The following is a 14907-nucleotide window of genomic DNA, read 5'->3' on the forward strand; positions in this document are numbered from 1 at the left end:
ACACTTCTATCATGGTCCTACGAGACGATTGTCCATTGCAGTATAATTTATCTTAAGAAGATTGATTTCACCAAGCCTTTGAATCTTCTTCTTTCGTTCAGCCAGTTCATCTGAAGGTTTATTATAACCAATTTATAAATTGTAATTTTATTATTTTTATTCTTCAATTCAATAAAATTATTATGATATTCTTGTTGTAGTTTCTTTATAAATTAATATTGCCAACATATGTTTATCACTTTTTGTACGCATAAGATTGTATATGAGTTTAAGCATTATATATATATATATATAAGAGATGTAGAGAGAAAGAGAGAGAAACTTAAAAAGTATTTTTCAGTCTCTGATTAAAAACATGTAAATCCATCTCGATCTAATCCCTTAGATTTGGTCAATAGTTTGACACTGTATGACCAAGATGATGCCTAAGAATCCATCACTTGTGGGCATGATTTCACTTGAAGAGAATGAGAAGACGAAATCGATGCTTAAAAATCATCATTTTGAACTTTTTTTATAAGAAACAAACAAAGTAGAAAAAAAACAAATAAATAGAAAGAATATAACTTGAAATAATATTTTTATTAATCTCTCAAAGAACTTTACCGTGTAATACATATACAGATATATTATAATAACCACTTTGTTTAAAACTTAAAAATTGTAAATTTATATAAAACTAATATAATAAAACTTAGACCATATAAATGAAAGGCAAAAAGCATACTTAAGCTCATTAACTTTAGCTGTTTTAAGGGTTAAGTATCTAATCATTTATTTTTTCACATTGAGCCATTGATAATTGATTCTATTATGGATTAAACCCTTATTTAACTTTTTCGTCGAGTTTGGACTGCATACATCATTAGGACGATTCGGCTTGTTGATATGGACAAACAAAAATAAGAATTCATTGACCAGGAGAGATAAAAATTAAAAACTAAAACGAAATTATAGAAATTAATTTCCAGTATATTCTTCCAAACTTGATTTTTTCCTTTCCCAGTTTGTGATTTTCAACATTAGAATCGCCAAATCAATCTTCTCATCTCCTAAATTCGACGGAAAAGTTAAATAAGGACCAAGTTCATAACAAAATCAATGATCAAATGCTCAATATGGAAAAATAATTGATCAGTAACTTGATCCTTAAAACAGGTAAAGTTTAGGGGCTTAATTATGCTTTTTGCCTAAATGAAATACAACCAACTTATTATTAACAAATATAATATTTATAAATTTATAAAATTTTATTATTTTGCTTATTATACATACAAAACAAATCCATTTAAAATATTTATGTCTTGAGTAAAAATAAATTGTATCATGATATTTATAATATATTTTGGAGTTAGAAGTTGTTTTAAGTTTTTTTTTTGTAATGTATACATAATTTTTTTTAAATTAATTCATATGTTTTTATATCCTTTTTTTTTTTTTTTGGTAAGAATATGTCTTATATCCTTGATCAATATTGATGTTGACTTGAAATAAAAGACTCTAATAGCCATTAAATAAGTTTGACTATTACGATAAAAATAAATAATTTTTTTGATCTTTCATCTTATTATAATTTATTGTTAATTAAAATCTTTAAAATATTTAAATAGACAAAATTTGAAAATGTATCATAAACAATATAAGAAATAGTGATAATTCATTTTATTAAATTTATAAAAAAAATCATTGTTAATTTAATTCAATTTTTTTTATAATTATTAACTATTTTATTTAAAATTTATGAAAATTTTATATCTTATCATACTGATCTTCAACTAGTTTATCAAACTATTTAGGATAATTAATTTATTAGTCCCTATATTTTGACAAAACACACTGTTTAGTCTCTGTATTTTTAAAAACACATGATAAGGTCCCTAACATTTTTCTCAGTGAACTGTTTAGTCATTCCGTCTGTTTGTTAGATTTTTTACTGTTTATGACTTCAGAAATGACTAAATTACTCTTTACTATTTACCTTCAAACTTCAGAAGAGGAAATCCAATTTACAAAAAGAAGCTATTTGTATGGAGAACAAGAAAAAGAACAGACCCAATGCTTACGAATTTGAACGATTAAGAAGAAAATCAAGAAGAAGAACACGCAAAGTTGATTTCAGATGCATTAGAGTTTAAAGGAAAGGAAAATAAAGGAAAAGAAGAACGCAAATCCAAATTGACTAACAGAATCTTCATGAGAGTCTAATGGTAGGGACTAAACAGTTCACGGAGAAAAACGTTAAGGACTTTTACCGTGTGTTTTTGAAAGTACAGGGACTAAACAGTGTGTTTTGTCAAAATATATGGACTAATAAATTAATTACCCAACTATTTAATACTTTCACCATTTATACTTAGGGTTGTAAATGGGACGGGGCGGGACGGGACAGAGATTGCATTAACCATTCCCGACCACTGGTCTATCGGGGATTCTCCATCCCCGGCCCGCGAGAAATTCCTATCCCCGCGGGAAATCTCCATCCCCGTTTAACTTTTTAATTTCTTTACTTTTTTTAAAGGTTTTCAAGGTTTTGATTATCTAAGATTTCCATCCTCACGGGGAATCCCTATCCTCGGTGCATGCATTACTTATTAGCTTTCAATTTTTTTTTTTTTTTTTATTTCTATTCCTACTTACATAGGTTCCGTTTTAATTTTAAACCAACATAGTTAGAGCTCTTACTTAATCTATCTTAATTTATTTTTAGAATATATTCCATTTTAAAGCAACCAAGTTGCAACTCAATCTTTTTAGTTTATCTAAATCACATATATATTTTTTTTTAGTTTATTTTTTTTGATATTCAGGTATTTAGTCGGGGATCCCTGTTGGGGACATTCGGGGACGGGGATAGGGGCGTGGATGGGAATGGAACACTTATAACCATACCCGCCCCATCCCCGACTATCGGGGACAAAATAAAAACCATCCCCGCCCCATGGGATCACAAACGGGGATTCCCCGTCCCCAACGGGCCTGGTCTCCAACGGGGATGGGGAATCTCCAACTAATTGACAGCCCTATTTATACTAAGTACTAAGGTTGTAATAGGCGTTGTAATGGAATGTCCATTAAAATGGAGACTTATTACCATATTTGGTTTATTCCTATCTTTTTTGTCGTAATGGAATCACGAATACATAACTTAATTTTTCTTTGTAAATCTATGTGATGGGCATTAAAAACAAAATAAATATGAATCTTCATTACGATTAACCCTTATATTTTTATTATTAACGACGAAATACGAAAAAAGCCAACTCAATGAAAAGCAGAATTTGAGCAATTATACCCAATGTATTTTTTTTCTAGCTTACTGGTTTCTCTTGATTTACAAAATATGAAAACATACAAACCGAAAAAATGCGAAAAAAGAAAAACGTGAAAAATCGTAAACGAGAAAAAATTTTAAAAAAGAAAAAAAATGTGAAAATTGAAAAACGGAAAAATATGAAAACACGAAAAAGAGAACAAATGGAAAAGAGCAAAAACGAGAAAACAACAAAAAAGGAAAAAACATGAATACACGAAAAAAGAAAAACGAGAAAGAACATGAAAAATGGAAACGAAAACAATGGAAAATGTGAAAACGGAAAAAACACGAAAACACGAAAAAATGATTTTTTTTTTTTGAAAAAAACGCGAAAAACATGAAGACTGCATTTAACTAAATAAATATACATGTTGTAATGATAATTGCACTTCATCAATTTTATTAAAATTTATCACAGAAACATGGTAATAAAATTATTATTCCATTCCATTCCATTACATATTTAATTACATTACAATCTTAATTATATTACATCGCATCACACCGTACCAAACCCACCTAACAAGTTTTATAAAAAACCTTTATTGTAAGAATTGTAGTTTTATCAAAAAAACCATTTTATTTTAAGATTTGAAGAAAATCAAATCTCACTCTCCAATTAAAATAAAATCATATATATTTTTTTTTGTGGGGGTGATTAAATAAAAAGCTAAATGGAATCTAATCTAGCGTCCTATAGGACTGAAAACCGATAAGGCAGTGCAACAAATCCAACGGCCCATAAGCTGGCGACACTCTCCGTAAACCCGACCACGTCCCGGTCCCACTACAAGAGAAGAGGCCATTAATTTAATTTATCACCACCTTATTCTTTAATTATTTATAGAGAATTTAAAATTATAAATACATAAAATAAGATTACGGAAACTCAATCCCTTCAGATTACATATTTTTTTAACCAATTACATAACCACATAGAAAAGCACCCACTTTGAACAATTCCCTCTGCAAACCCTAATTTTCATTCTACTTCCTACGATGATTTGCTTCTCGCAGCTGCAGCTCAGGCACTTGATATTTATTTGAACTACAACGATTTTTGTAGGTTTCTCCGCGGAAGGTTCGCCGTTCGTCTCTCATCTGGTTCTTCGCTGAAGAGTTTTTAGAAGTTCCGATCTATCTCTGTCGGGATTCAGGATTTCTTCAATAGCCAGTGGAAGATTTCTCTCTAGCTGGCTGTATCGGTTCATCGGATTGATTGTTGATTGTTGAAGATTCACGTCGGTGGAGTTTTTCTGATTCGCTGATTTTTTGACTCGTCTCGGGCTGATTATATGCTGTAATATTGGGGTTTTCTTTCTCCTGTTGCTGCGATCTGCGAATTCTCATTCAGATTTCCTAAATTTTTCATTGAAGTCCAAGGGATTAACGGGATTCGGATTCGATGTATTTCGCCCGCTTCCGTTTCTGAAGAGGAAATTGTAGTGTTGCTTTGTTACGAAGAGGCGAGGGGAAGAAGAAGAAGCTACGGAGAGTTCTTCATTAGTTGGTTTGATCTTTCTTGAGTACTTGAAGAAGATAGAGAAAAAAAATAGAGTTCAAACTTTGTATTCTTATATTTTTGTTTTGATTTGAGTTCAATATCAGGCCACTTTTTTTTGCAGGCCTTTGATTGCTTATCGTTTGGGTTTCGTGTGCTATCCTTTTCATTTTTTAATCATATTTTTATAAAAATTTAGTGAAAAAAGAAAAAATAATGGCTGTGTATTATAAGTTTAAGAGTGCAAGAGATTACGATTCAATTGCTATGGACGGCCCTTTTATATCTGTTGGTACTTTGAAAGAAAAAATATTTGAATCAAAGCATTTGGGGAGAGGTACTGACTTCGACCTCGTGGTCACTAACGCCCAATCCAATGAAGGTTGGTCTTATTCTCTACAGGTTTAACCAATCCTTAATTGAAATATGGAGGCTTAAGTAATGATAGATAGTTTTAGTCCTATGATTCAGTTCTTAGCCTCAAGCTAGAGCGTTCTAAATTCAGGGCTTTGCCTTTATATAATAGTCATAGCTTCTGAATTGCTCAAGTTTACCTGGGGTTGAGCATTCATAGAACTTTATCTTCTCTTCAAAATATGTATTAATGAACTGTAAGTGGGAAAACAAACTTTGCATGAGAAAGCTTGTATGTCAATACTTGGTGGAAAATGGTAATCAGAATATCAGTGGAATTGCTTATTATTGTTGGCGGTCCTTTTTGTCTACATTTCATCTCATTGAATAACTGGCACAAAAGTTACAAGTTACTTTCCTTATTTACTACAGCTGCAAGTTTTATAGGTTCGTTATTCTCTGTTTTGCAATTTCAGAATATCTTGATGAAGCAATGTTAATTCCAAAAAATACCTCTGTGTTAATACGCCGAGTTCCTGGAAGGCCTCGCTTGCCCATTGTTACTGATAAAGAGTATTATCTCAAACCTTTAATTTCTCGTTCAGTTAACTTTTTCTTTTCTTCTTCTTTTTGTGCGTGTGTGTGGGGGGGTGGAGGTTCCAAGTTTAAAATGGAACGTGAAATGTTAGTTGGTTTTGATGTGCAGCAATGTTTTATCATTAAAGAAGAAAATTCCTTTCTTTTTTTTTTGTAGCAGTGTTGTTTCTCTATAAAAAACATATATTTCCATCTCTAATTTGGTCCTGGTGATCATATCATGCTGGTCATTCAAGCTGAAGATTTTTTTTGGTCTTCTATGGCATTTGTGATGCTAATTCTAAGGGTTTGCCATAATATTTATTTGCAGGCTAAAGGTGGAAAGTAAGATAGATGACACCCCCCAAGAGAAGAGCAATTTTACAGCTCCTGTTTCATCTGCAATGATATATGTAAGCTTTTGGGGCAATTCCACCAACTTTCCTTTGTACATTAATCTGGTGATAAATACCTACCTCTAGCTTTGATGTACTTATTAGGGTTATATGATAATTTATGTATGGCAGAATGACGAAACAGAATGGGATGAATTTGGTAATGACTTGTACGCTATTCCTGAAGTAGCACCAGTTCAGTTTAGTAGTGGCGTTACTGATGCTCCTCCTACAAATAAAGCTGATGAAGATAGCAAGATTAAGGCTTTGATTGATACTCCAGCCTTGGACTGGCAACGGTTAGATGTCCTATTTTGTGCTGCTGTACTTTTTTTGATGACAATGTTTCTGATGGCTACTGGTCTCCTAAACTCCTTTTTAACTTCGCACTTGGATTTGCAGTCAAGCTACTGATGGATTTGGTCCTGGTAGAGGATTTGGAAGGGGAATGGGTGGAAGAATGGGTGGGCGTGGTTTTGGTGATTGTCTTCTACTTTTTAACTTTGCTATTGTACTGTGTTTCTTATATGTAAATATGCAATTAGAAAAACCAAGATATATTATATTACATCGCCTCATTTTGCATTCTTCTGAGGCTGTATCTATGTTGGCCTGTCTATGCTTTCGTGTGATTGCTTTCAATATTTCACTACTACAAATTAAAAGAAATAATTTTCTGTTTTAGGTCAATTAGGTTTGGAGCGGAAAACGCCTCCACAAGGCTACATCTGCCACAGGTGCAAGGTTCCAGGTATGCAGTATGCTTATATCTAAGTGATGGTTTTCTCCAACTGTGATTATTTTTTCTTAAAAAAGAATGCTGTTCATGACTTCATGTATATGCTTCTGCAATTGTTCTAAATTTGCTCTCGTGCTTTGTTCAGGGCATTTTATTCAGCATTGTCCTACAAATGGTGATCCCAACTATGATATCAAAAGAGTGAAACCTCCTACTGGTATTCCAAAGTCAATGCTCATGGCAACCCCTGAAGGTTCCTATGCATTGCCTAGTGGTGCAGTTGCTGTTTTGAGACCTAATGAGTAAACTTCTTTCACGCTGTGTATAGTTTCATCCATATAGTTGTATGAGCTATCAGGTTGGATATAGATTGTTCATTCTTATTTTAAACAGGGCTGCTTTTGAGAAAGAAATTGAAGGCATGCCTTCCACACGATCTGTTGGTGGTGATCTTCCACCAGAACTTCATTGTCCATTATGCAAGGAAGTTATAAAAGATGCTGTATTAACAAGCAAGTGCTGTTTTACGAGCTTTTGTGATAAGTGTAAGCTTGTTGTTACTTTTATACCATGTTTTTGTTTGTTTGCAAACAAGTTATAAAATTGCAATTTAAACAGTTTCAAAACAGCATAAATCCATTTCAGAAGTTTGATATATGCTTTAAGCACCATCTTCTCTTGCCTGAGAAGTTTAGTAGACATGAACTTGCAATTCTGAACAACACAATATCACATGGTTCCTTAATTTCAGCAATTTGAGCTTTTTTTATTGATGCACATATATTTTGTCCTTTACAACCCAGGTATTAGAGATTATATCATCTCAAGAGCAAAGTGCATATGTGGGGCAACAAATGTTCTTGCCGATGATCTTCTTCCAAATAAAACAGTCAGGGATACAATTAATCGCATTTTGGAACCTGGTCATAGTAGTGCTGATATTGGAGGAAGTGCATTTCTAGTTCAAGGTTTGTTTTCAGAGTTGCGTGGATATCGGTAAATCGTTTTTTTTTTTTTTTTTTTGTCTTTTAAGTAATGTGTATTCATATCATTCTTTCTTTTTATTAGATATGGAGTCTGCTCGCAATCCACAGCCTAAGGTTCCGTCACCCACACAGTCTGCAGCATCTAAGGAAGAGCCGAAGCCCTCTCCTGCTGTTGAAGAAACTCCAAATCCAAATTTTAAAGAAGTGCATGAAGAGAAGCCCGTTGTCGTTCTACAGCAAGTTCCTGAGAAACCAAGGACTTCTAAAGTAGCTGATGTATCAGAGGCTACTTTTGAGTCAGCGAGTGTGAAGGAGCCAGCATCACAAGGTAGTGCGCTATTGGCTGAAGAAGAAGTGCAGCAGAAGCTGGCTCCTGGTGAGGCAGGTAGTGATTTTTTTTTTTTTTTTTTTGTGAATTGCTTAGTGTCCGAGAACCCGAGGTGCTATATATGCTGCATTATTTAGTGAAAACTCGGGGTTTTATTTGTTTAGCAATTATTTTTGTTTGCCACGGGGACTATCACATTGTAGTGGTCTAATTAGATTTTATCTCTGCTTTCTCAGGGAAGAAAAAGAAAAAAAAGAAGGTTCGCATGCCTCCGAATGGTATGAATTATGTGTAACATTTAGCTCATCTATTTTTTTGAATTCCCAAAGTTTCAGATTCATGCATGATCGCTAATATTAGTTTATGGCTCGAGTGTTTCATCGTTATAATTTGCTTCTGCATTTAAGAATTAGTTCCTTAATGGTGCTGAGTTATCTTTAAGTCCTTATGAACACATTGCTTGCAGATTTATGGAAAGCTTCTCAAGATTTTGCAGCTGAGAATTATATGATGCCTCTCGGGCCTTCTGCCTATAATCCTTATTGGAATGGGATGCAGCCTGGTATGGAAAATTATATGCATCCTTTTGCTGCTCCCATGCCCTTCACAGGTTATGGAATGGGCCCTATGGACATGCCATTTGGGGGTGTTATGCCTCCAGATCCTTTTGCTGCACAAGGTTACATGATGCCTTTTGTACCCCCTCAGAGGTATTCATTTCTTCTGTTCCATTAGTTTCTGTTTGGAGGTTATTTCTTTTTTGTGCGAACTCAGGAACCTGATCAGATCACTACTTTCTATTTCTTAGGGATCTTGCAGAATTTGGAATGGGCATGAATGGCATGAATGGCCTGAATGGTATGAATGGTGTGAATGCTGGACCTCCAGCAATGAGCAGGGAAGAATTTGAGGCTCGGAAAGCTGAATTGAGGCGGAGGCGTGAGAATGAGAGGCGAGCTGAAAGGTATTACAGCTTGTTGCTCAGTCTTACAGTTTTATTTTTAACAAATAACGTGGATATTCCCCCTTTTCTCCTAAAGTAATCATTTCCAACTGTTATATCTATGTTAGTGTGAAGTATGAACTTAAGTAGCCCATGAATTATCCTATGGTGCATCTTTCCTTAAATTACGAAGCCGTGTTAAAGAATTAAGAGAATCTGGAAGCTGATATTAGCTGTACAATATGCTTACCTTAGTAAAATCTGTGATGTTTTGCTTTTAACCTTTGAATTGCACTTCAAATAATATCGATATTGTTTGCTGATTGAATAGAACTTCCATGAAGGATGACCTAGCTTTCATCTGATATCATGTTCCTTGAAGTTTAAATTTGTCGTCCTCATTGGTGGTTCTGTTTCACAGATTGTCTTCAGTTTCCTCTGTTAAATGACTGATTAGTTTGATTTTTTATTCTGCTTCAGGGAATTCCCCAGAGATAGGGAGTTCGGTAGGGAAGTGAGCAGCGGTGGTGATATTTCTTCAATGAAATCTGTATGTCCTTTTTATTGTTCAGAATTATATTCCTCCTTTATTTTTGTGTCGTGTAGCAGGCATCTTTTGTGGTCTGATGCAAAATATGGCAAGATAATCTTTGGGAGCAAAAGTAATAGTGATTATATAATTGGTTTTTTTTTTTTTTTTTTTTTTTTTTTTTTCCCGTGCAGTTGGGGTTAGAAAGGGCATTCTTTCCTTTGCCATTCTTTAAAGCATGTAGAAATATTAGGAGTGAAAATCTTGGAATGTTTTGGTCATTTATTCATAGGATTTTTTTTTTTTTGGAAATTTAATTGGAGGTTTTATAAACGTAGCAGTATGATGGATAGTGAAGTGTTTGCAAACTTTTCAATCAGACTGCTACTGAAGCCTCCCCCTCATTCATATAAAAGCTGCTCTTTAGGTGTTTCTACTCCATATGTATTAGGGCAAATAAAAAAATAAACCTTAAGGTTTGCATTTGTAAAGACTTTCTTGTGATTTAAAAGTTTGAAAATAAATATGAATCTGAGGTTTCCTTCATTTACGAAGAAGATTTTTCACTAAAACTGTCCTGCGTGGCAAATATTCAAAACAAAAGTTTTAGCAGTCTCTTATCTCATTTTACCCCTCCTAACATATAGAAATATTTTTAAGCAGAAAATAATAATAAAACGACTCAAATTCCTCTTATTTACTATGTTTTCCTAGTGAAAAAAGTCTTATCATTGCAATAAGGAAATCTCGTATCCATTTTTGTGAACTTTTAAACCTGGAATGTTTTTGCAAATGCATGAACCACAAAAGATACCCCAATGTTTGTACTTGTACTTGTTTATTATTTGCTTGTGGATGAAGCTGAAGAATGTCCTCATAAATTAGATTTCTTCCCAGTTCCCACACAGAGTAAAATCTTTCTTACATACACTAAATGGATGATATGATCACGTTTTTTTTTATTTCTGAAATGATTTTTCATATCTTAATCTATTTTCCTTGTCATTTGCAAGTCTGATTGAATTGCGAGTAACCAACACTCATAATTTCTGCTTCTGGTTTTTATGAATTGAAAATTTTATATTTTATATTTTTTAGTATTTTGAATTTCTTTTTGAAGCTCTAATAAATTTAACTATGTTTCAGTAGTGTATTGAGGGTTTCAGAAGTCTAAAATATTTACTTAGTGTATGGATTTCTTTAACTTTCATCTTTTGCTTTTTTAAATAACGGAAATAGATTTTAAAAAAATGTTGTTCGAAAGAACGTCTCACTATTATGTGTTGCAAGGGAAAGCGTGGTGCATTATGAAATGAAGAGAAGATAAAAAAATGAAGGGGGAGTTATTATGTTGCATAATAATGTATAATTAAGTTGCTTTTTTTTTTTCCTAAGAAGCTGCTTTTTTTTTTTTTGAATTGTTTTTCTTTTTCGTATTTTGTGAACCAGTAGATTTATCCTTGACTTATATCCAGCGGTAAACCTAATGGTTGTATTTCTATATAAAAGCATTCATATTTGTGTTCGGGAACTAAATCAGGACCTGCTTTTTTAAACAGCATTTAAAGAAAAACATTTAAACTTCAATTATTTACCTTTTGCACTTTAATAAATATTTTTAAAATAAATAAAAAGAAGAGATAGCGAAAGCGCACTAGGATAAAAGGAAAATGAAAAAGAGGAAAGGCTAGTGGGGACTTTGTTGAATGGCCCACATGTGATTGGGCTTATTTAGGGCCCATTTTGATGTCTCTGTTTATTGTTTTGGTATAATTTTCGGTTATCTTTTTAATAGTTAATAGGTTTTCTTATGAAATGGTTGTTGGTGCAGAAACCTGTTCCGCCGTCATCTAGTGGCGATCCCCATTCTTACCACCGCCATCGATCTGAGAAGCTGTCCCCTGAGCGACCAACACGTGAGCTCGAACCACCACCACGTCCTGCCAAAAGAAAGTCCGACCACCACGATCGTAGTGAACGTGATAGAGATCGTGACTATGATTACTACGATGATGACCACGACAGAGACAGAAGTGAACGCCACCGCCACCACCATCACCACCGTTCAGAATCCTCTACAAAAGCTACCTCTGAGGCCTCGGTAAAACCTATTCCTTCAACTGCTAAACCTAGCTCAACAACAGCAGCAGCGGCAGCAGCTGCAGCTGCAGCAGCAGAGCGCAAGGCGAAGGCAAGCGTTTTCTCTCGAATTAGCTTTCCAGAAGCAGAGCTTCTCGCAAAGAAGCGCAAGCTCTCTTCTTCAAGTGAAGCTGCTGCCGGTGGTCCGGCTGCATCGTCCGGCCATCATAAGTCTTCATCATCAGCCAACGGCTATTACGATGACTATACCTCCTCATCTCTGAAGGCCCCAACTACGACTGCTGGCAGGAAAAGTAGCAGCACTCCGATGGATTACGAGTCGAGTGACGATGATCGGCATTTCAAGAGGAAGCCATCTAGATACGAGCCCTCGCCTCCACCGCCGGCTGAGTGGGAAGCCGATGCGAAGCATTCGAGAGGCTCAAGAGACAGGGACCGGAAGCACAGGTGAAGGGGGAGGATTTTAAAGCGGAAAAAGAATGCGATGCCGGAAGCTGCAGTGTGGCTGTGAGCCATGCAATAAATTTGTGATCCCTTGTGGAGGTGTAGGGTGGCGTAGCCCAAGCTAATATAGATGGGGTTGGTGGGGGGAATTATGGGTGGTGGTTGTACATGAATTGCGCCATATTAGAGGAGGCTGCGATTGCTTTCTGTTTGCCTTCAAAATATCTGAGTTTGATTTGGATATTAATATTATCATCTAATAAATACTTTTTTTTTTCTTCTTCTTATTGGTCTACCATGGAAATTTGTTTACTCTCTTTATGTTTATGTTTATCTTGATCATATCTATTTTCTGGAGACCTCGAGCGAATTGAACTAAGTTCTTTTTTTTTTTTTTGAATCATGAACTAAGTTATTTTTAATGGCTTAGTGTATTTTCAAGAGTTTCATTTGTTCTCTTTTAGTCCATGTTTTAATTATCGAAAATTCATGACAATAAACATTACTAAATAGTTCAATGACATTAAACGTTAAATAGTTTAATGACATTGTAAATAATATATATATATATATATAAATATAAAGAGCTATATTAAAAAATTTGAATACTAATAAATAATAAATAAAAATAGAATTAGATACATCGAAACTAAGAGATAAGTAACCTTGTTGTAGATGATTAATAAAACTAAGTTATTTTTAATGGCTTAGTGTATTTTCAAGAGTTTCATTTGTTCTTTTTTAGTCCATGTTTTAATTATCGAAAATCCATGACAATAAACATTACTAAATAGTTCAATGACATTAAACGTTAAATAGTTTAATGACATTATAAGTTATTTTTAATGGCTTAGTGTATTTTCAAGAGTTTCATTTGTTCTCTTTTAGTCCATGTTTTAATTATCGAAAATCCATGACAATAAACATTACTAAATAGTTCAATGACATTAAACGTTAAATAGTTTAATGACATTGTAAATAATATATATATATATATATATAAAAATATAAAGAGCTATATTAAAAAATTTGAATACTAATAAATAATTAATAAAAATAGAATTAGATACATCGAAACTAAGAGATAAGTAACCTTGTGTTCCGGCGGATGTGGTCAGCTTCCTTCAGGTCAAGAGTGAGTTGAATTCCCTTCTTGAGTGTGAAGCTATACATTGGCAACAAAGGGCTAAGAATTTCTGGCTACAGGAGGGAGATCAAAATACTAAGTTTTTCCATGCCTGTGTCAAAGCTAGAAAGCAGAGGAACACCATTCGCAGGCTTAAGGATATGAATGGTCTGGTAGTGGAAGGAGTGAATGATATGGGGAATATTGCCAAAGATTATTTCTCTGATCTGTTTGCAGGCCCTACTAGCCCATGCTATGATGCCGTGGATACTCTTGTCCCGTGTATTACGCCTGAAATGCAGGCTGACCTGTGCTCCCCTTTTTCTTTTGAAGAATTCAAGACTGCCATGTTTCAAATGCATCCTGATAAGTCTCCTGGTCCTGATGGGTTAAACCCGGGGTTCTTTCAACATTTTTGGGACCTCATTGGCCCCGAGATTGTTAACGCATGCAAGGGCTATCTGGCGAGTAAGGAATTTCCTCCACATCTAAATGACACAATAATTGTTCTTATCCCTAAGATTGATAGGCCTGAATGTATGAAGGATTTTCGCCCTATTTCCCTGTGCAATGTGCTTTATAAATTGATTGCCAAGGTCCTAGCCAACAGGCTCAAGATTGTGTTACCTTTCCTGGTATCTGAATCTCAATCAGCTTTTGTCCCTGGCAGGTCTATATCTGACAGCATTATGGTGGCCTTTGAGTCTTTACACTTTATAAAGAGGAAGAATAGGGGTAGAATCGGTGAGGTGGCTTTAAAATTGGATATTAGCAAGGCCTATGATAGGGTCGATTGGACTTTCCTGAGACTTGTTATGCAAAAATTAGGCTTCCCTGGGCTGTGGATTGATTGGATCATGTTATGCATTACTACCGTGGAGTACTCTGTGTCGATTAATGGTACATTTGTGGGCCCGATTAAACCTGGAAGGGGTCTGAGACAAGGCGATCCCCTATCGCCGTACCTTTTTATACTGTGTGCCGAAGTCTTATCTAGCCTGATTACAAGGGCAGCGAATGAGGGTTCCCTCCATGGGTGCCTCATTGCTAGGGGTGCGCCAACTATTACACACTTGTTTTTTGCAGATGACAGCTTCTTGTTTTTCAGGGCCTCTATGGATGAGTGTAACAAAATTGGGATGATCCTATCTGAGTATGAGGTAGCTTCTGGCCAGGCTATCAACCTGCAAAAATCTGGAATTTTCTTTAGTCCGAATGTTGGCCTGGAACTGCGTAATGAGGTATGTAACTCTCTTCAGGTTTTTCATCCTCTGGATACTGGTCGCTACTTGGGTCTCCCTTCACTTATTGGGAAGTCCAAAGTGGCAATTTTTAGTTTCCTTAAAGATAGACTTAGGAAGAGGTTAAGTGCGTGGTCCTTTAGATTCCTATCTGCTGTGGGCAAGGAAGTGCTAATTAAGGCGGTTGCTCAGGCTCTGCCAACTTTTTGTATGAGTGTGTTTAAACTTCCTAAATCCCTTTCCCTGGACTTGGAGAAGATTATGAATTCCTTTTGGTGGGGTATGAAACTAGGGGGCAGGAGATCGATTCATTGGCAAAGTTGGGATAGGCT

The 14907-nt window shown here is 34.9% G+C and overlaps 1 protein-coding gene across 1 annotated transcript; it reads left to right on the forward strand.

Moving 5' to 3' along the window:
- The first annotated feature begins 4201 nt into the window (after positions 1 to 4201).
- On the forward strand, positions 4202 to 12493 carry LOC136210434 (E3 ubiquitin ligase PARAQUAT TOLERANCE 3-like). The gene is made up of 15 exons (XM_066001745.1): positions 4202 to 5196; positions 5645 to 5741; positions 6076 to 6157; positions 6272 to 6438; positions 6542 to 6618; positions 6825 to 6890; positions 7024 to 7180; positions 7272 to 7423; positions 7682 to 7846; positions 7947 to 8249; positions 8429 to 8470; positions 8659 to 8902; positions 9001 to 9156; positions 9616 to 9685; positions 11496 to 12493. The coding sequence occupies exons 1-15, from the start codon at positions 5031 to 5033 to the stop codon at positions 12213 to 12215; spliced, it is 2664 nt and encodes an 887-aa protein (XP_065857817.1). The 5' UTR covers positions 4202 to 5030; the 3' UTR covers positions 12216 to 12493.
- Positions 12494 to 14907: the final 2414 nt, after the last annotated feature.

Source organism: Euphorbia lathyris, chromosome 1 (assembly GCF_963576675.1).
Source record: "Euphorbia lathyris chromosome 1, ddEupLath1.1, whole genome shotgun sequence".
NCBI classification, from domain to species: Eukaryota; Viridiplantae; Streptophyta; class Magnoliopsida; order Malpighiales; family Euphorbiaceae; genus Euphorbia; species Euphorbia lathyris.